Source organism: Papio anubis, chromosome 2, assembly GCF_008728515.1.
Source record: "Papio anubis isolate 15944 chromosome 2, Panubis1.0, whole genome shotgun sequence".
In the NCBI taxonomy this organism is placed as follows: Eukaryota; Metazoa; Chordata; class Mammalia; order Primates; family Cercopithecidae; genus Papio; species Papio anubis.
Genome location: NC_044977.1, coordinates 5,843,914 through 5,867,446, shown reverse-complemented (window position 1 = coordinate 5,867,446; position 23,533 = coordinate 5,843,914). Strand labels below are relative to the sequence as shown.

The following is a 23,533-nucleotide window of genomic DNA, read 5'->3' as shown; positions in this document are numbered from 1 at the left end:
GTACCCTTAATATATGTGAAATATGTTTCTTTTTATTCTAATTTCAACATGGACAGATATAGCAGAAGACCATAAAACCATTTTGTTCCATCTAAGTGAGAAAATCGTAGATTATCTTAACATATATGTATGTGTAGATATATTTGCAAGATAAACTTGGATCAAGTTCATAAAAACTTGGATAATATGAAGGACGATTTTTTTTATAGAATGGATACTACATGCACAGTTTAGCCATGATGCTGAGGGTCTGCAAAATATCGTTGTTATTCTTCTTTTTATAGGGCAGAGACAAATGCTAAATATATCAATATTAGTGATGATTTTACCAGAGATTCCTTTTAAAAAATAAATGAATGAAAATTACATGTTCCTTGCAATAGATGACAAAATTATATAGTAATTTTCTACATGTTTGCATTATTTTGATATAATTTAGAGTCATTTTTTAAAAAGAATCTCATATATATAAGTTCAAAGATTTCCAAAAGTATATTAGGTACAGTGTCTTTTCTGGGTGTGTAGCAGTTTTTCAGGCTGAGAAAATGACTGATGAGTAGATTTATGAAGAGCAAATATCGGTAAAGGAACATCAATACCTTTAGCTCTACTCTTATTTTTTCAAGTAAGTATGCAAGTAACTAAGTAATTCTCCTTTTTCAAGGACTTACTCTACATGTGTAATATGAGAGGTGGTCTAAATTCATTTCTAACCTCTTAATACAAAGGGAGATTCAGGATAGGATATGCATCCTCAATGAAATTTCTGATCTGTGAGAGAAAAGTGAAGCAAAAATGCCAAGGTGAACTGGAATGTGAGGAAACAGGTCCTGATTTAGAATGTCAAAGGCAAAAGAAACTTCTCACTGCCATTCAAAGTTGATTCCTCTTTGTCCTGCCTAAAAATTAACATGATAAATGATCCTCTTCAATGGAATCATGTAGAATCATGGAGTGTGGCGTTGAGTTTTCTGAGGTTAACTAGGGATCACATCTTTAGTTTTTTTTCATGGTGTCTAATTATCTGCAAGCTTTTTGGAAAACAGTTTGAGAGTACTTATGTTAATAAGTCCTAGAGTGTGATCATTGAATTATTAAATATAAGGTAATTTATTCTAAGGCTGTAGGCCTACTATAAGTTAAAAATACTTTGTGCATTAAGATATTTCTTACAAGTTTATTAATTAGAAAACAGTAAAGATATTCTAGAATGATGGGCAAATTAAGACATTCTAAGATGAACGAAAACTAAAATAAATTATTTCCAGCACACTTATCCTAGAATGGTTAATTGAAATTCCATGAAATAGAAAAGGAAAAATGAAAAGAGTAAAAATATGGCTAAATACAATAAAGTTTCCTTCTCTTTAATTGTTAACTTATGTCACTGTGCAGACATCAAAATAATAGTAAAAGAATACTAGGAATAACTCTACATACGTACATTTGGTAATTTAGATGAAATGGATCTATTTCTTAAAAAACACTACCACAACTCACCGAATCTGAAATATTATAATTACCCTGTAACTATTAATAAAATTTAATTTGTAATTTAAAAGCATGTAGCATAGGAAAACCTACATGTACAAGTATTTTCAATGGACAATTTTCTGAAACATTTGAAGAAGAATTCACACTAATTTAATACAGTTTCTTCCAGAAAAGAGAAAGAAGGAACACTACCCAATTCATGAAGCCAGTATTGTCCTAATATTAGAACCAGATAAAGAAAGTAATAAGAAGATAACTACAGGTCAATATTCCTCATGAATTAGAGGCAAAATTCTTAAGATATTTCAAATACAATTCAGCAATATATAAAAATTATATACCATAACCAAGTAAGGTTTATTCTAGAAATGTTAAGCTTGTTTTGTATTTAAAATCCCAACATAGTAATAAGCTAAAGAAGAAAAAAATTATCATAATAGTTGATGCAGAGAAAGTATTTTGCCAAATTAGGCCGGGCGCGGTGGCTCGCGCCTGTAATCCCAGCACTCTGGGAGGCCGAGGCGGGCGGATCACGAGGTCAGGAGATCGAGGCCATCCTGGCTAACACGGTGAAACCCCGTCTCTACTAAAAATACAAAAAATTACCCGGGCGTGGTGGCGGCGCCTGTGATCCCAGCTCCTCGGGAGGCTGAGGCAGGAGAATGGTGGGAACCCGGGGGGGCGGAGCTTGCAGTGAGCCAAGATGGCGCCGCTCACCCCAGCCGGGGCCACAGAGCCAGACTCTGTCTCAAAAAAAAAAAAAAAAAAAAGTATTTTGCCAAATTAAACACCCATTTGAAATAAAATGATTCAGGGTAATAGGAACAGCGAGGAACTATCAAGTCTTAATAAAGAAGATCTATTAAAAACTGAAATGTAACAATATACTTAGTGGCTAAAGTCTAAATTCTTTCTAACTTTGGGAACAAGACAAAGATGTGCACTATCACCATTTTTATTTAACACAGTGCTGGGAATTCTGGCTAATGAAATAAAGCCAAAAATAAATAAAAAGAAAAGGAAATAAGACATAGAGATCAAAATGAATAAATAAAACTTTCTCTTTTTAGTTGACATGATTGTATATAGAGAATATAGAAAAGACCAAGGAATCTAAACAAAACCCCTCTAGAATTTAATAAATGAGACGAGCAAGGTTGCAGTACACCAGAAAACTATTTAAAAAGCAATTGAATTGTATTTCTATATACTAGTAATGAACAAGTGGTTATTAAAATTAAAAAATATACTATTTATAAACACTTGTTCTCTCCCTCCTTCTCTCTTTCCCTTCCTGCATCCCTCCCTTCATGTTTTTTCTGTCTTAAAAGAAGTAGTAAGATGTAAATCCAATAAAATATGTACGGGAATGTATAATGAAAACTATAAAACACTGATGAAAGGAGAAAATTTTAAGTAAATGGAGATGCATATTGTGTTCATAGATTGGACAACTCAAAGTAATAAAGATGTCATTTTTCTCCAAATCAAAAGCTGTTTAAGACAATTCCTATCAAAATCTTGAAAGACATTTTTATAGATGTAGCCATAGAGATTATTTCAAAATTGTATGGTAAGACAGACATTAGACCACTTAAAACAATCTCGTGTAAGTGGAATAAAGTGGGAGGAATCAGTCTCCCCAATTTTTAGTCTCATATAGTTACAGTAATCAAGACTGTATGGTATCAGTGAAAGGATAGACAAATTGATGGAACAGAATAGACAACCCAGAAATAGACATACACAAATGTCCATGACTAATTTTTGACAAAAGTACGAAAGCATTTCAGTGGAGGAATGATAGATTTTTCAACAAATGATACCAGACCTGTTGGACATCCATAGAAATAAGCTTCAACCTAAATTTTCTACCTTATGCAAAAGTTTACTAAAATAGATTATGGATTAACACGTAAAATGTGAAACTGGAAAAATTTTAGAAAAATAAAACTGGAGAAAATCTGCAGCCGTAGGATTAAAGAGTTCTTAGACTTGACATAAGAATACTGTCAATACAAGGAAAAATTGATAAATTGGGCTACTTCAAGATTGTGATTAAAGTTATTGTTAAGATGATGAAATGACAAGAAGCACAAACTCAGAGAAAATGTTTGCAAAGCGCGTACCCAAAGAGGTCTCAAATCCACAATATATAAATGTGTCAAAATGCCACAGTTAAAATAATCATAAAATGGTGAGTAAACGGAATATATAGATAGATGGCCAATAAGCAGATGGAAATATATTCGACATCATTAGGGAAATGGATATTACGACTACAATGAGATATCACTACGTATCTATCAGACTGCTAAACTTAAAATAGTAACTACACCAAATGCCGGGGGAGGATTCAAGAAGACTGGATCATTCTTGGCGTGCGTGTAAAATACTATACTCACTCTGCAAAACAGTGTAGTAGTTTCTTGTAAAACTACATATGCAACTGTCGTACATGCCAGCAAGCAGTTGCACTGCTGAGTATGTATTCCAAATAAATTAAAACTTTTTTCACACAAAAACATACACTTAAATGTTCATTGCAACTTTATTCATCATAGCCAGTACCTGAAAGCAACCCACTTGTTCTTCAGTGTATTAAACAGAGTGTAGTACATCCATATCATGGAGTGCTACTCAGCAATAAAAATGAGTAGACACACAGCTTGAATGAATCTCCAGAGGATTATGTGGAGTAGCAAAAGCTCGTCCCCAAAGGGACATATTCCATTTTGTTTAATCCCATTTGTATATCATTCTCGTAGTGACAAAGAAATAGAGAAAAAATTAGTGTTTTCCAGGGTTAAGGGTAGTGGTGAGAAAACAGGAGTGCTTAAGGACAAGAAGAGGATTCCTTCTAGTGATACAATTGTTCTGTATCTTGGCTGTATTGGTGCCAATATCCTGGCTGTGGTATTGTACCATAGTTTTCCAGATGTTATTTAGGAAAAATGGGTAAAGTGAACACGGTACCCCTCTGTATCATTTCTCATAACTGCATATACATCTACAGCTTTCTCAAGATCAAAAGGTTAAGAATTTAGGTTTGGCATACAAATTCTAAAGCAGCTGGAAGAAAATATACCCAAGGTTAATAATGATTTAAGTATTCCCTCTTGACAGCATTTGGCAGTAGTCTTCGTTTTCAAAAACCTATTGACATAGCTAATACGTTTTCAAATAGAGTATTTTTAAAACAAAACAAAAACTTTTTTTTTTTTTTTTTTTTGAGAAAAAAATCTCATTCTGTAACCTGTACTGGAGTATAGCTCACTGTAGCCTTGAGCTCCTGGGCCCTGGGCTCAAATGGTTCTCCCACCTCAGACTCTCAAGTAGCAGGAACACAGGCACATGCCATCACACCTAGCTAATTTTCCTTATTTATTAATTTATTGAGATGGAACGTTACCCTGTCTTCCAGGCCGGAGTGCAATGGCGCGATCTTGGCTCACTGCAACCTCCACCTCCTTGGTTCAAGCGATTCTCCTGCCTCAGCCCCCCAAGTAGCTGGGATTACAGGCATGCGCCACCATGCCTGGCTAATGATGTTAAAAATACTTTTTTTTCCCAATATGATCTCTCTTGAGGTTTTTCTTGTGTTTCTTCAATATTTCCTGTTTTTCACAATTCAAAAACTTGTCACGTTGCTTATGTTTGGATATTCCCTGACTCTTCATCAAAAAAGCATTTGTAAACTATGTCTTAGTTACAGTTATTTCTTCTACTAACTAATGCTATTCATTATATACTAGTATTTTACTTTGACATGCCCTCTTTATCAATTTGAGAGCTGTCTAATTATAGACAATTCTCATCCTAAAAAATTCAGACTCTAGACTTGGAAAGGACCTCAATATTATAGTTTAATCTTTAGTCTTTTCTTTAGAATCCGTAACTCGCCTTTCCCTTGAATGTCTTCAGAAGATGAAACTGATCTTGTAAGATAGCTCATTTCATATTTGGACAGGTGTCTCCATTAGAAAATTCTTTTTTATATTGAGTTTAGAATCTGTCTGCCAATTTGTAACCCATGGAAGCTCACAAAGCAGATCCAATAACTTTTCCACATAGTGTGCCTTTGAGTATTATACCCTGGGGCTTCTTCTATTTCCAGAGTGTGTATTTCCATTTTCCCCCAATTGTTTTTCCTATTGCATCACTTGGTTTTGAATTCTTATTTGTTAACAAACCTGAATTTGTCTATATCCCTCTTAAATGTGGAATACTGAACTGAATGTACTATACCAGATGAGTTCTGACTTTTCATATTATATTTTAGTCAGAAATTTCTTAGCCATTGCCCAGTACAGGAATACATCCATCACATCCTTGTTTGCTATTTTGTACTTGAAAAGTGCAATTGTGTCAAAATACTTTCAGTGTCTTTAGATTTGGTGCTGTTCTGTCTTCTAGACTCCTATAAATAATTTGTATACAAGGTAGCAGGGAAAAAAAATCACTCTTTAGTGACAATTTTTTTTTTTTTTTTGTAACCTGATTTAATCTCCATTGAGAGTACTATAGAGATTAAATTTTTTTTTTTTTTGAAACCTCAGTATATGTCTGGCAAAGTCTTAAAATCAATCATTTAATTTAAATTGGATTTCAAAAGAAGGTCACTAGATTAAATCTCCTGCTGTAGTTAGTGAATGAAGGTTTATGTGAAAGGAGGGAAAGCCGACCACTTTTATGTTTTTAACAGGCTAAATTGGGAACTTGTCAGTGCTCACGATCCAGTTCTTCAAAATTATAAAACTAAACTTGAAAGCACCCTGGTCACCTCTGACCCACTGTGGAACATGGTGCCCACCGTTGAAGAGGAAAGTGGTGCAGTTCTTTTCAGATAGAGCCACCTGCAGGCACAGGTGTTATCCGCAAGCCTTGGAGCTTCAGACAGCTATGATATTTTGTTTCTGCCAGCCATTGTGATGACCGTACCTCTGAAGTTCCTGGGCCATATTCAAACCTTGTCTCTCAAAAGTCACATTAGAAATATATATGCCACTCCCAATTTCTCAAAAATGTTATTCTTTCTCCTGTTTTAATAAGATCATCAACTTTCAAAGAGGTCTTTTCGAATTATGTAGTGTTTATGGATTATGAGAAACCAATGTAGACCTTTTGTTTATGAACAGGGACAAAATTTTATTCACAAGAACATATTTGTCTTCAACTACTTAGTACTCTTTCAACTTTAAAAGAGATGCTTTTCGGTTTATTGTAAAACTGTTGCCAAAGACTAACAGGTGTCTGTAAAACAAAGGATTCTTGAAATAATTCGCTGACTAACATGCTATATCAAAGGTCAAGGGGTAGTATCCTTGGATGATGATGACTTAGTACTGCTATTGCTCTAGGGAAAATCTCAAAATTTGAACCAATGGGACAGACATGTGACATCATAATAGTTGGAAAAGTAAGATTATTTTGAGAAGACTTTATACTTTAGAGCAATACTAATTTTTGTGTAATCCATTATTTTCTTGACATTTTCACATATTTCTGTGCCTATTGCATTATTTGCTCATATTTATATATTTATTTATTTTGAGTACCTTTTTACTCTTTCTTCCTCATTTATCCCTCTTGTAACTGGCTGTCAATAAATTTCAATCACATTTTTATGTTAGTAACAAGTCTGAGTGCCAAATTTGAGCTATACGAGACTGTTGTGAACAATTTGTATGTTTACAATCTCTAACATCTGCACTAAAATGTTCTAATACTGCAATTCTTTCCAAAGTAGGTTCGACCATTAGCAACCAACAATATCAACAGTGAAACACTTTATGAAGGTATAAATGAAAAGAGAACATTTGTGAATAAGTGGGCTCTAGAAAAGGCAAGTTTAGGAGGATTGCTGTAAAGTCCATGAGCTGCTTGTGACAACATCCAAAGCTTTATTAACTTTACTAATATATCAATAACAAGCAAAATAACAAAAGAAAGCAAAAAAAAAAAAAAAAAAAAAAGGCCTAGAGAGCAAACATTAGAAAATAAGATTTTAGAAGTCTAGACATATGTTAACTGTAATCATTGGTATATTTTCCATGTCTGAGAGTAAAATCCGACTTTAACGTTTTTTTGCTTTTTTTGTTTTTTTGACTTTGAGCAGTGTTTTTGAGGGTGGACAGACAGACAGATGTAGACCAGTGTTCCAGTCCTTCGCTTGTTTGCCCAAGTGATTTTGGAAAATCACTTAATGTCTGTTTCAGTTTCTTCATTAGTAATTAGAGGATAATAACCCCTTGATGGGGTTCAGGATGTGTCACCCCAAAATTGGCCACATTAGCATATTGCTTGTTTTGAGTTTTCAGTAAAAGGCACTTGAAAAACGGGCACAAGAAGGACACTGTCATCCCCCCTTTTTCTTCCTGAAAGCAGATGTAACACCTATGTAAGGGCTGCCCTCCTTATACCAGGAGGAAAGAAATGTTCTTATCACCAGAGATGGGACTAGAGAATTCTGTACAAACAGACCTTGTTAAAAATAACTCTACTCTTCCTTTAGTGTCTCATTTGTTTTAGTTACTTTTCCATATTTGTGATTCTCCAGCATATAAGCATTCAGGTTTTGCTACTTCTTTGAGTCAACATTTCCTTATGAAGGCTCTTATATTACATAAATTTGTATGCTTTTCTCCTGTTAATCTGTCTTATGTCAATCTAACTCTCAGACCCAGCTGGACACCCTAAACAGGTAAAGGTAAAGATTTTGCCTCCCCTCTACCCTACCAAAAGTGTAATAAGAAAATTAAATATGATTATATGGATAAAGCACTGGACACATTATGGATTCCCAGTAAAAGATAGTTTTCTCTTCTTTATCCCAGCATGCAGACTGCCAGCAGCCAAAGGGGAGAGGAAATCATCTTAAGGAGTTAACAGATATATCATAACTGACAGTTGTTATCTCATGTAATGCATTGTTTGGGGGTCATTGAATAATGTTCTGGGAAGTGTTCACAGTGACAGTTCTACATGTCAGTGAAATAGCAAATATCACAAACGTATTCCGTGACCTTTAGTGAAGGTTGAAAGAGGTTTTGAAAATGTAATTTAGGAGGGCTTTTCTGAAAAGGAGAAAGATAGCGTTGCACAAATAAGCGGCTTTCCTAAATGCCTGATTTAATCAAATAATAACATTCAGAATTTATATTTCTTAAATAAAATACTTCTCAAGAAGGGTTTTCAATGGAAGAAGCACAGTGGATTTAACTAGGTGGTATCTCCCCTTTCTTTCCTTGTGCAAAGGTACTGACATATGGCATAGCTCATAAGCAGAGATTACAGAGGAGGAGGTGGTAGGGTTGAGGTTACAAATTCCTTCTTATTGGAAATCAGTGGTTTAGCATAGGAAAGTTGAACACTGACCCAGAAAACCCTTGATGGTTATATGGATAGTGACAGGCTGACATGCTGAAAGAGAACATCAGTTTCAGTGACTATCCAATTTGGTGACTTTCAACAACATGAATTTTGGTATAAGAGAGTTTAGTTCTAAGGACTTGTGGGGCTAATAGGCAAATTAATCATAGATGAACAGGAGCATAACATTTCTTGTGTAAGCCTGGCTCTTCTTATCTATGATCTTCATTTATCTATACTTTTTATGCTGTCCTACAATAAAATTTTAAAAATAATAACAAATACAAAAAAAGTAATAGATGATAAAAATTCTAACATAGAAGTTGGATTAAAATAAAGCTTAAGTGTTAGGAAATTCAGTTAGAAAAGAGTTAAGAAAAAAGAATTAAATAGTTCCCAATTGCATAATAGATGACATTTTAGACTTGACTAAGGTCAAATAAAATGATTTTTAAACTGGGAAACATTTTGACAAAATTACATGATGAATAGGGTAACATTATGCAAAATAAGATAAAAATACATAAATTTTAAATAATTAAAATAATGCAAGACAAAATGAATAATCAGCAGAATTATTTGCCATATTTATTTATTTTTTGTTTTTGTTTTTATTTGTTTTTGAAACGGAGTCTCGCTTTGTTGCCAGGCTGGTGTGTAGTGGCTCAGTCTTGGCTCACTGCAACCTCTGACTCCTGGGTTCAAGTGATTCTTCTGCGTCAGCCTCCCAAGTAGCTGGGATTACAGGTGTGCACCACCACGCCTGGCTAATTTTGTATTTTTAGTAGAGGTGGGGTCCTGATCTCCCCACCTCACGATCCGCCCGCCTTGGCCTCCCAAAGTTCTAGGATTACAGGCGTGAGCCACCGCTCCTGGCCTGCCATATTTATTTTTTAAGTAAACTTTATGAAGAGATAAACAATAGTTTTTCCCCCATTTTTAGACAGCAGCAACTATCAGTTCTAAAAAGAAAAATAATATTTGTACTTTTTTGAATAAAATAAGGCACTGTGAATTTTAAATCAATTTCTGTGAGATTCTAAACAACTTTTTGTTTTCTGTGCATGATTCACCATAATAAAGTGAATAAAACCATAAATGGCAATATGGTGTAGCCTGCAGAACAATGATATATGTCATTCATTTCTTCATTTTACAAATATTTACTGTGTGGTTTCTAAGCATCAGGCCAGCTGCTAGGCTCTGGGAATCCAGCAGCAACTAAATAAACGTGACATCCATACTTCTACAGCATAGATTTATTATATTGAGGAAGATTGATAATCAGTTTAACAAATGCTACATAATAGCACATGACTTAAAGTAAATAATAATAAACCTTAAAAAGATCACATAAATGCTAAGCAAAACATAACTGAGAGTGATATGGTTGGCAGAGTAACTGGGTGTCCGGAGAAGTCCTCTAAGAGATCATATTTGCATGAACTCTGATTGACATTTGGACTGGTGTCTAACTCAAGGAAACAGAATTCTAGGCAGAGAGAATAGCTGGTAAGAAGTACCTGTGGCTGAAATGAGCTTGTCTGTGCTTCAAGAACAGAAGAAAGGGCACTATAGCTGGTCTTTAGTGGGCGGTGGTTGAAATATTAGACTGGATCAGATTATACTGGACCTGTAACCAGGACTGTGTACTGGATTTTATTCCAAGTGAAATCGGACTTTGTTAAATAGTGCAGGGTCTTTCTGCCTGGGCAGGATTTTGACCTGAACATAAATCATTATTCTCAGTCTGGCCATAACACTGTACATTTGCAACTCATTATTCTCAGTCTGGCCATACACTGTACGTTTGCAAATGGGCATGGACATTGATGGCAATGTATAGCACCTGGTGCATGGTTTTAGCCATTCATCCTATGTCATTATATATGAAGAAGAACCCTAAAACATTCCATGGAGCTTTAAAAAGTATATAACCTTTTAAAGAAAGCTCATTTTTAAAGCATAGACTGCATTCTCTAAATTTCACCAGATATCTTGATGTTTTGGGGAGCATAGACTTTTATTTCCTAGATTTTGCATCACTAGCATTGTAAATGCAAGGTTTGTTCTAATATTTTGTTTTGTCTTTTATAAACATATCAGTTTACCTTTTACTCCGGAATATATTTGTCTTTATTTTACCATAGAATAGCTGTTTAAATTGCTGGCAAGAAGCAGATAAATGTAGTAGTTAGCAGCTTTGATTCTGCAATAAGAGACCGGAGTTCACTGGCCAGCTGTGTGGGCATGTGAATGTTACATACTAACAGTGGTAAAATGAGAATTTTAATTGCAGGGGTCTGCAAAGGATATTGCTTGTGGGCTGAGTGTGACTGCTGCCTGTTTTTGTAAATAACGTTTTATTGAAATATAGCCACGCCCATTCCTTTACATGTTGCCTATGTCCTCTTTCTCCCTACCACAACTGAGTTGAGTCATGCAACACTGAGACCTTACACGGCCATGAAGTCTAAAATGTTTTTTTCTAGCTCTGTACAAAAAAGTGTGCCAATCTCTATTATTATGTGCACCTTTGAGGGTTATTGTGGGAATTACATGAAATAATTCATGCAAAGCACTCAGTACAAGGCCTGCCATTTATTTAGTAAGCATTCAATATATATTTGTAAATATTAGAATTTTTACACATTCATTTTTTACTGTCAAATAATCAGGTCAAATTGACTCTCATAAATATGCACTGTTATGTGTGTATCTTTAGAGGTAAAGCACCCAAGCTTGAGGAGTATTTTTTTTAAGTAGCCATATTTTGGTGACACTTGGCCATTTCTGCATTAATAACATGCCTGGATGTTGGAACTTCTATTTTGGCCACTAGTTTATCCTTGATTCGGATATTATAAATTATATATATGTAAAAGTTTTTGGTTATATTACAGCAATATGGGTAGATTGTTAAATTAATCATTGCAGAACCCTTTGAAAATCTAGGCAGCAATGTGCAAATGCAAAATTTATAACTGGAGCAAACAAAAAGAAGCTGATGATTCCTTAAGGATACTGATGTTTTTGTGGTTTCTTCCTTTTGTTGTCGTCACCAGAGAATTATATTACATTTGGGGAAATTTTCAATATTTAATCATAAGCATTTTTATTCCAATGTAGGCCATACATTCACCAATATGAACTTACTCTCACTAGAGGCTGGCCATATTTCTTTTTTGATTTAAAAAAAAATCGAGGTATATGTTTGCATGAATGCCCATGTGTGTTAAAACTTGTAATAAACAATGAGGAAAGGCGATCAGTGAAGAGTTTAATGATTTTACTTCTTGTAGTGTTAAACATGTTCTGAAAGGTGTAAGACAAATTGTAAGCTGTGGGGGGAAAGGAAGAAAAGAAGAGGAAAATGTATTATTTGGACATTTCAATTAAATAATTTCTTATTTAAGTTTTCCTCATGAAAATACGACCTTTGTAGGTTTCCAAAAAGTATCATAATCTTTGCTTACGTGCCTTTATTTTAGCGAAGAGTTTTGTTGTTCTTAATTTCCGGTTCCATTTCCAATGACTATGAAAACATTATTAACTTTATATATTACTTTTTAATTTGTTTATTTTTACTGCTTCAGAGTTAATGTTGTATTTAAAAGATAAATTAATCCCAGCAGTTTGGGACACCGAGGTAGGCAGATTGCTTGAGTCCAGGAATTCGAGACCAGGCTAGGAAACATGACAAAACCCTGCCTCTACACAAAATACAAAAATTAGCCTGGCATCGTGGTGCACTCCTGTCATCCTGGCTACTTGGGGGCTGAGGTGAGAGGATAACTTGAGCCCAGGAGGTCCAGGATGTAGTGAGATGAGATGGTGCCACTGCACGTCAACCTGGGCTAGAAAGTGAGATCCTTTCTCCAAAAAAAAAAAAAAGTTAATGTTTTATTATGTGAGTGTCTCAGATTTCTATGTACATTATTTAGTTCAGGTCAGTTTGTTCAAAACTAACATAAAGATATGGTTCTTAACATTTAGACAATAATTTATGATTACGTTGGGGAAACAGGACTTACTTGCATGAACCAGTTTGTCTCTTTTCTCTCACATGACATTCACGTAAGAAATAAGATTTTGTGAACCTTGTGCTGGGCTTTCAATTGAGATTGTGGGATGCGGTGCTGGTTGAATTTGGTTTTGTAATATTTTTGAGTGTGGGTGTCATTTTTTTCAGGCCATTAGTCTATCATTGTCTAAGGCACATTTAATGTCATAAACTTTGTGTCTGTATTCTAGTAGAATATAGTGAAATTATTCAAATTAGTCTGTATGCTAAAACTCAGAAATGTTAATGTTGAATTAATTTTTCAGTTTTAATTTAAATTTATAGGCCAGACATAGTGGCACACGCCTGTAATCCCAGCACTTTGGGAGGCCAAGGTGGGTGGATCACTTGAGGTCAGAAGTTCAATACCAGCCTGGCCAACATGGTGAAACCCTGTCTCTACTAAAAATACAAAAAAATTAGCTGGGCATGGTGGTGGGCGTCTGTAATCCCAGCTGTTCGGGAGGCTGAGGCAAGAGAATCGCTTGAACCTGGGAGGCAGAGGTTGCAGCCAAGATCGTGCCACCGCACTCCAGCCTGGGCGACAGAGAGAGACTGTCTCAAAATAAAATAAATTTAAATTTATAAAAATATATAAGATGGAGATCAAATAATCCAGTATCCTCTTCAAAAATTATCACACTGACGTTCAGAGAGATTATCCGTTTATATACTGATTTTTGCAAAATTGTCTAGAACATTATTTTCTTGATTTCTAATTCAGTGTTATTTCATTGTGTATTAGAAATGCTTAGTTAATTTTCATTAAGTGAAGTATAACATAATTTTCTCACGAAATTCATCAAGACAGAGTACCTGATATCTTTATTTTTGCAAAATCATATATAAATATGTGTACTTAATGAATTATAAGCAATTCCTAGAATTGCTTGACAGGCTTTTACATTTGCTTGTGCAATCAAGATTAAGAAGGAAGAGAGGCTAACAAAGAGGAAAGGGAGAGAGAAGAGGTTAGAAGAGGAAAAAGGAAGGAATGAGAATACGAGACCATATGGATAGCTAGTTTAGGAATAGAGGAGCCACAGGGAGTAAGGAGGGAAGGAATGCATTCTCAAGGCAGAGAGAGCAGAGTCTGGGCTGAAGAGGGCAAGAATTGGGGCATGAGTCAGCCAAGAAAAGATGAGACTTGGTACGGAAGGAGTATCAAGTGGGAAGTTCCTAGATGTGTTTGCTGCTGGAAAGACTGTCTCAGAAGTACTTTCTTAGAATAGAAAAATTCTGGAGAAATGTGATTAAAACAAGAAAGAATAGTTAAGCATTATGTAGGGAGTCAGTCACACAAAATTAACACATAAAGAAAAATGTCCTTTTCTTATTTCTTCTTCCTCTCTTCCTTTTGTTTCTGAATGTTTCTGTCCCTGTGAAATTTGTATGTTGGAATTCTAATCTCTAAGGCGATGATATTAGGAGGTGGGGTCTTTGGGAGGGCTCCACGCTCTGAATGGGTTTAATGCTCTTAGAAAAGGGACCCCAGAGAGCTCCCACACTCTCTTTCTACCATGTGAAGATACAGTGAGAAGTGGGGGACCCCAGAGAGCTCCCACACTCTCTTTCTACCATGTGAAGATACAGCGAGAAGTGGGCACTTTGTAAATCGTAAGATGATCCTCATCAGAATCTGACCATGCTGGCACCCTGATTTTGGACTTCCATCCTCCAGTACTATGAGGAATAAATTTCTGTTGTTTATAACCCACTCTGTCTTGGCAATTCGATATAGGAGCTTAAACTAAGACAGATGGGTAATTTAATAGATACCTTTCCACAAAATCTGATTTTGTTGACCATGTTGAATCTATCTTTAAAGGAAGTCCTATGTTAAGGACTACAGTAGTGAACTGATAGTATGTAATGAAAATATATTCCTGCTGTGCCTGTCAAAAGTGGATCGGGGGCTTTTCTGAACTAATGTAAGGCGATTTCCAATAACTTTGAATGAGTGTTATATTGTCCAATTTATCTTATGGGCTTCAGCTTTCACTATCACTTTCTGAGAAGCTTAGCTTCACTTCCTCAGAATAGATTAACCGTTTCTCTCTCAATACAGTCTCACTGCCGTGTTTATTCTTTGTGTTATTAATCACCATTGTAATTACACGTGTTTGTGTTTGCAGTTGTAAAATGTCTGTTTCTCCTGTTAGACCCTCAACTCAGCACACATTGATACTATGTATTTGCTATTCATAGCTGCGTCCCCAGCACCTGGCATTGTGCCTGGTACAAGGCAGGTAGTTAAGGAAATGCATGTTGAATGTACAAATAGGTAAATACAATAAAATTCTAGGAAAAGTAAATGCTGAATTTAAAAAAGGGATTATTTAGCTTTGATATTGGCTAAAACATGCTTATCTTTATGGTTTATTTCAGTATGAGAAAATCACAACTAATAGAACACGTTGATATATTACAGCCATAAATGTTAATTTATATGTAATAAACAAATATTCAAAATTTCTTTATTATTTAATAGGAACTCTCATTGACTGGCAGTATATCAAACACTGCCATCGCATTATACCCATTCCATTTAATCCCCATTCAGGAGGGTGCAGAAATTATCTTCCATTTTACTGTGTGGAAAACTGAGGCTTAGAGAAGATTAATGCAGCTACTATGACCACATATTAAAATTATGGATATGTGGAAATTACAGGGTTGTAAAAGATGTTGTGCCAGGGAAATTGCCAAAAACAAGAGATAATTTTTAATATAGTCACGCTGAATGTGGAGTATAAAATTGTAGTTAAGAGGCAAGGTTTTCGATTCAAAAGGTTGAGCTGTACCTGTATCTATTACCTGAGCAACCCTGGACATGGTTTTTTAACTTTTCTAAATCTCAGTTTCCCAAACCATAAAATATCATATCACAGCCTTGTTAAATGAGGCTATGTAACGTGTGGAGTCTGGAAGCTAGTAGACACTTGGTGACTTTGAATTCCTTTTTTCTTTCTGTATAATATCACATTTCTTCTTTCTATTCTGCTCCACTCCAGAAAGCCCAGTGAAAGCTAGCTCCTTTTGCTTGTGGGAATGTATCCAAATATAATTAGAAAGATATATATTATTTAGCAAAGCTAATGCAAAATACCATTGAAGAGTGATGTTTGAAATTTAAATATAATCATTAGCAGACCCTATATATTTTCCTTGATTTCCCACTCCTAGAACACACACACATGCATGCATGTGCACACACACCATTCATTTTTTGAAGAACTGAGTGCCTCTGTATTTTCACCTTGCCCTACCTCAATTGCTGTACAGCTAGTTTTTCCCAGTTCATCTCCGCTCTAAAATGCTTATCTATTTTTTGGTCTCAAAGTACATTGTTGCATCTTTAAAATAACTTACATAGTATTATCCTAAATGTCTGCATCTTTATATGCATTATAATATGGTTTTCCTTGAATATTTACCTAAAATATCATTCGGAGGTGATAGTGAAGGAAAATCCAGTTGTAGTGTATTTAAAGTCAGTAGTCTGTAAAATAATTATTTCAGACTGGAATAAAAATCAGTTTCCAGATACTTTATGTTTGTATAAGATCTTCATTCTAATTTATTGTTGATGCTGATTAGAGCCAAGCATCATGGCTCAGGCCTATAATCCCAGCACTTTGGGAGGCTGATACCGTTGAGATATATGTATTTCTGTAAGTTGCCTCAAGTCATCATTTAAAATAAAACTGGCTAAATATAAGTAAATAAATACATACACAAAATTGTAAATTTAAGTGAGATAATGGGAAATTATCAAATTGAGGGATGTATTTTTTCAATCATAAAATTATTTTAATGGCTTATTTATTTATTTTTGAGATGGAGTCTCGCTCTGTCTCCAGGCTGGAGTGCATTGGCACTATCTCAGCTCACAGCAACCTCCACCTCCCAGGTTCAAGCGATTCTCCTGCCTCAGCCTCCTGGGTAGCTGGGAATACAGGCGTGCACCACCATGCCCAGATAAATTTTGTATCTGTGGTTTCACCATGTTGGCCAGGATGGTCTCGATCTCTTGACCTTGTGATCCTCCTGCCTTGGCCTCCCAAAGTGCTGGGATAACAGGCATGAGCCACTGGGCCCAGCCAATCGCTTATCTAAATATGACAGTTAATCTATTAGAAATAAATCAGAAGAGAAAAAATGAAAAAGGAGTCTATGCATTGTTAATGTTTCCAAACTTTTACCTTTAAAGGAAGCTCTTAAAAGCTGATTACCAATTATGGTAATAATATGACATTTGTCATGATGTATATTACATATGTTCAAGTCACTGTCACTTGATTTGAACTAGTCATTAGCTTTATTTTATAGATAAAGTAGGATTTTTTAAACTTGTTTGAAAAACATGAGTGTCTGTGTATACCTATGTCTACATGTATGTATGTTCATGTACTACATAACATTTTAACAAGCAACCACATGTAAGATGATGATCTCATAAGATTGTAATACTGTGTTTTACTGTACCTTTTCTGTTTAGATATACAAATACTTACCCTTCCATTACAATTGCCTCTAGTATTCAGTACAGTAACATGCTATACAGGTTTGCAGCCTATGCGCAATATACTATATACCACACAGCCTATGTGTGTAGTAGTAGGCTAGCCCATCTAGATTTGCATAGGTGTGCTCTATTAGAGTGGGTTATTTGTCCTTGTACACTTGTCTTTTTCCATCATTTCAGACTATTAGCCTTCACTTTTGTTCTTACTACTGTCCACTGTCAGTTCCTAGACACACACACACACGCACACACACACTCTTCATGTACACACACCCACCGTCACAGACACTTCAGGTTTGCCTTTTGCTAATCTTACTTGACAGATAACCAATTTTTAAGAATACAGGTTAAATTAGAGAAGAACATGATTTGGAAATTTCTCAAGTATTTTATTATTTTAGTAAAAGTCTGATTGGAATCATTTAGCCTATGAAAGCACCATATCATCCTTTTCTACTTATTTCCTAGAGAATACCTGATTGGAATTACATATAATACAAATAGAGTTAATTTTAACAAAGTATTTAATATGCTAAGTACAATTTAGGCCTTATGGGAAGAAAATGCTTTATTTTGTTAATGGATGTAGATAACTGGAGCTCAGTGGATATAATCTGATTAAACAATATATTAATTTACATAAAATAAAGTTGCACAGAATAAAATCCAGAAAATTATGTGATATCAAAAAGAACTTCAAAACCATAATTTATAATAACTACCTACATTCTGAAATTTCTATTATTACAGATTTTTAGTAGTTGAATGAATAATTTGTCTCACTAGAGTTTTGTGCTACTCATTATCTAATAGTATTTGAAATTAATATATACAATAGCCTCTATTTAATTCTCAGTGTCTAAAAATCCAGATATGTTTTATTTTATTATTGATGATACTGTTATCTGCTACTGGATATGAATTACTACTTTTTGATCATTTCAAGTTTTCTCTTAATTCCAGTTGGCTGAGTTTGTAACATAACTTATACAAATTATGAGCAAAACATAATATTTTTAATTGTTGGTTAATTTAATTAAAATTAAATTGATTAATGAATTCTTTTAATTTTTTAAAGTAAACCAGGTAGTTCGATGTTACCCATTATTATATTAAACGGTGATATTTTAGAATATCTTTCTAAAAATATGTCATTTTTATTATAATTTAAGGCTTTTTTTTGGCATTCTATACCTTTCTCGTCTTTCCTCACAATCTACTGCCTCAGTTGAAATACACAGATCAAAACATGAGGTTTTGGATTCATGGTTTTTATGATGTACTGTTTAATACACATTCAGCCTAAAAGCCTACAGAATATCTAAGAGGAACACGATTTTTTCCTTTATATTTTTTTGATATTTAGCAGCTGCTTAGTAATGTCTCTTATTTATTAATATACAATATTAGTAGGTTTAGTAACATCCAGTGAACTAAGTTGCAAATTTTGAAAATCTCAGAGGTTTTTCTGTACCACAAATAAATAGAACATTAGGCAAATAAGCTTGGATTACAAAATGCAACATTATTAAATAAATGTCATTCTATTTGATGATAGTTGCTTACTGAGAAAATTTGTCTATATTTCATTATAAAGATTATTGGCAGAATGTGAGACAATCAACAGTTTTTGATTTTAGGGATATTTCCTAAAGACCTTAGTATTGGAATTATCTGTGTGACAAAATTTCCTTAAGAAATCCTCATTACTTGATTACAGGTTGAATATTTCAGACATCTAAGCCAATTAGAATCATGATTATTTTGATTGCCAGAAATCCTTAAATGTATGTATTATCCATCGATGTATTCAGTTTCTATATTAGGCACCTTTGATTTAAACATTTTTTTAGTGGTTTATGATTCATAAGAAAGTCAGTTGCATTTCATTTTTTTTTTCTGGATATTAGAGATTTTGTTTTGCTCCAAAAAAATAAATTGGGAGTGCTCTAATCAGTTGACTATGCACAGTACAGATAACACAGTGCTGGTTTCTAATATATGTGTTAATTAGTTTAAGATATAAAGCTAAGAACTAAAATGGGTTACTTCTTAAACCCATTCATTTTGACCAATGAGGGTGTGTGTGTGTGTGTGTGTGTGTGTGTGTGTGTATATGTGTATGTATGTATGTGTGTGTGTATATATGTATATATATATATATTTGGCATCACCATCTAAAAGTTAGCATCTAGCTCCTCCAATTGTTCAGAAATTAGGCTTCTGGCCAGTAAGTGGTTTGTAAGGACAGGCTTTAAAAGCTGTATGCCAATGGAGTAATCTAAGTCCAGGCTTGTCTGTTGGAACGCACCAACATAAAACTGTCTTAAATTCTGCTGTATATTTTTATGAGATTCTAATCAACTGGATATATCAACTGTGTTATGGGCTGTTTGATGACATTTTGAGGTAGAAAAAGTAAATTGCCTTTTTTATTGTACTTTTTACCAGACATTGTCATACTCTGACTCAAGGCAAACAATTCGGTTGAGGTGATTCAGTTCATTTACTACTACAGAGCACACTGGACAGTATTTCTAATTCAGTCATAGTCTGGAATACTTTGTACTCCTTTTTCTGTCAACACCCCACAAAAGGAAAAATGGAATCTATGAGCTTGAATTTGGAAATTATGAGAGTAGAAGTAATATTGAACCTCTTTCAGAAATCAGTATTTTGACTGGTGACTTATTCTTTAAGCTTGCTCTAGTTCAAAGACAAATCTTAGATTCAGTGAACTAGTTCCTTCCTGTATGACATTATTGTTCTCATGGTCCATGTGACTGCTGTAGGGTGGGGTGCAGAACAGGGTACCTCTGCTGGATGTCCTTCCATACTTGGATTTTTAATGTGAATTTAAGAATCTTCCACCTGATTTTGAGGTCTGGGTACCCATGAGACAAAATGATTAGGGAAGAAGTTTTTTCTCCAGTAATGTGTACTAGGTATTTTATAATTATATACATAAAGGTTGTGCTTTTGTGCAGAAAATTTAACATAGCATAACTAAGACTACTATCCTTAGAAACTGACAATTTATTTTTTCTTATACAACAAAGGCTAGTTATTTATAAAATGTTACCCTTATAAGACTGGTTATTTTTGCATAACTGATACTAATAATCTAGTTTTAGAAAGTCGACTTAGCCAGAGAATTAATGCTTTAAACTTTTGCTTTGAACTTGCTGCTACTGACTTTAAAATTTTATATTTGGCTTTTTCCTAAATCCATTTCCTGATATTTGGTTAAAAAAATAAAACTTTTTGGATTTTTGTTCTTTACTATTTTGTTCTAGATAGTTTACTTTCATAAAATTTTGTCTATTGTATTTCATTAATGATTCATAAAATATAAAAGACATTAAAAGCAGTAAAAATTTGATTTATCACTTTAATCTTGAAGTAGTTTTTAAAAGACTGTTTATCATTTTTAGACAATGTGAAAGAGTATTTCAGAGATCTGAAGAATGGAATGCGGTTTTTAACCCATGAGAACTTTTCAATTAGATGCTCCATGGTCACTATTGTTTCTTTTCTGATTGTCACGGGAATTTTTTTGTTGTTCATACACGCCAAGAATCTGTCTAGTGACATAGTTATCCCCAAGTGTGTCTTTTTATTTTAATATTTTAAACACAGTTTATTTCCTGTTTTGGTCAAGAATAGAATAGATTAAATATTGTAGTAAAAGGAATCAATAGGACTTTCATTACCTTTGACTTTAATGAAACCTGCTGTGACGCTAGGCAATTCTTTCTTTTCAATGATCAAGTTCACATCGTTTCCTTCTTCTGTGTTCCATTGAATTGCAATATAATTCACTTATCTTTCCCTTTACTTAGAAGAGTGTATTCTTTTCAAAAAATTATTTTCAAAGGATTATTTGTATGCAATTTTATTCAATTCTCATAGCAAACTCATTAAAAAATATTCTCATAGCAAACTCATTAAAAAATATAGATATATGTTTGGGGACAGGGAACTCTCTGTATCTTCCTTTCAATTTTTCTGTGAATCTAAAACTCTGAAAAATAAAATGTATTAATTATAAGAAAACTAGAAACAATATAGTAATGAAAATTCCTTTGCAAAATAGAGTGATTTTGATCTTATGCAGTTCTAGTATATCTGTTTGTTTCTATTCATTTCTTCTGTTAAACAGGATTTCCCCCTTAAACCATTATGAATGTGCAATTATAGAACCATAAGCAAATACTACCTTCAAGATTGCTTAACCTTAAAATCTTGAACCTCCTGTCTCCCTTTTATATCTATTAGATTGCTTGGATTTCTTTTCTTTTCTTTCTTTTTTTTTTAACTTAGTAAGTTTTCAAAACTCAAAGTAACTTATTTAAAACAGTTAATTACTAACAACACTCATCTTTCCCCAAAGTTTGGATTTACAATTCTGAAGTTAATTCTGATGACTTCATCTTCATTTATGTCAGATTGTTCTTTAATATATGCAAGGTTTTAAAAATACATAAATTTCAACTGGGGTAAAGATTTGTGTACACTATTACGGAGCTTTGCCATTAAACTAAATGAGGTATTAAAGTCTTAAAAGCACAGTTATAATAAGATAGAGAAGTCAACCATACTATATGACTAAAGAAAATACTAATTGATGATGCCTTTGTTTCACTTGTCCAAAACAGAATTGTTTCGTGTGGTGTTTTTAATTGAGTTATACAGTTTCTTTGTTTTCCTCTTTTTATGGATGTAGGACTCTGAAACTCGTAAAACTTTGGACTTTATTAAATGTGATTTTTGTTAATTAGGTTTTCTTTTTTTACCTCCACGAAACAACAGTCTAGTCAATGTAATGTTGCTTACCATGTGGTTGATTTTCTGTTTTTATCTTTTACTTTTTATTCTGAATCATATCTGTTTGAAATTATAGCAGGAGGAACTATTTTAAGCAAAAAGTCATTGAAAGTACTTGTTGTACTGATAATGAAAATGCATTTTCTGAAAGGAGAAAAATCACATAATTATGGTTATATTACGTGAAAATCCTTTTTAAAAATTCGGGAACTGGTAATAGATTTTATTCCTTTGCTTTTTTTGAGCACTACTATATAGTAATGACTTTTGTGGTTGCTGAGAACACAGCATTGAATAAGACGGGGTCTCTGGTTTTAGAGTTCATGTTAAAAAATTTTTTCCGTAAATTTTCTTCGATATTAAGTGACTTTGTGGACTATAAAAATTAATAATTTTTCCTTTTAGAATGAGTTTTATCAGCCAGCTGAGGTTCTTATTAGTAGTTTTGTGACTTTTATGTATGTTATATTTCTTGAACATTATGGTTCTTGAGATAGAGCCCTATAATTTTAGTTAATAGCAAACATTTATAATAATTAAGGAAAATGCTCTTTACATTTTGCTTAAATACATATTCCTCTTATATTTTAGCTGGGAAGTTTTAAGATTCCTTCTGTCAAACATAAGATGGTGGTTGGAAGAATATCGCTTTGATGGATTTCGTTTTGATGGTGTTACATCCATGCTTTATCATCACCATGGAATGGGTAGGTAACCTGATATAATCAGGTTTGGGGTTAGTTGCAGAAGCTGCAATAGCCATTATGCCTTGATTTTTATTAATTCCATTACATATGCTCTCTTTGTAGTAATTTATTATCCCATTTTGGCAATAGGTAGAGTGTAGTACATTTTGTAAGTAAACAAAAGATAATCATTTCCTTTGAAATGTATCTACTGGATATGCTATCATTATTGTGTAGCTTAAAATTTTTTTGATGAAACCATTTATTATAACATCTTCAGGATGTGAACACTACAGCACTTCCAATTAAAATAAAAAATAGTAGATGAGAACAGTTGTGAATGCATAGGTTTTTACATATTACACATGGAATAAAATATGTATTTTAATTATAGATTTACCTGGTTAAAATTAAGTTATAAATTAATTTGAAATTAAAAATATTTATCAGACTCTCAGTTTAAAAGTTGTACAGGCTGGGCATGGTGGCTCACACCTGTAATCCCAGCACTTTGGGAGGCCAAGGTGGTGGATCACGAGGTCAGGAGATCGAGAGCATTCTGTC

General features: G+C 33.8%; 1 protein-coding gene across 5 annotated transcripts in view; it reads left to right on the top strand.

Moving 5' to 3' along the window:
* GBE1 (1,4-alpha-glucan branching enzyme 1) overlaps window positions 1-23,533 on the top strand; it is a 266,685-nt gene that overhangs the window by 140,870 nt on the left and 102,282 nt on the right. For all 5 annotated transcript variants that reach the window (XM_009198200.4, XM_021933937.2, XM_003893800.4 and 2 more), the window contains one exon: window positions 22,875-22,990. In XM_009198200.4, the coding sequence (XP_009196464.2) occupies window positions 22,875-22,990 (116 nt within the window). The remainder of the gene's footprint in view (window positions 1-22,874; window positions 22,991-23,533) is intronic.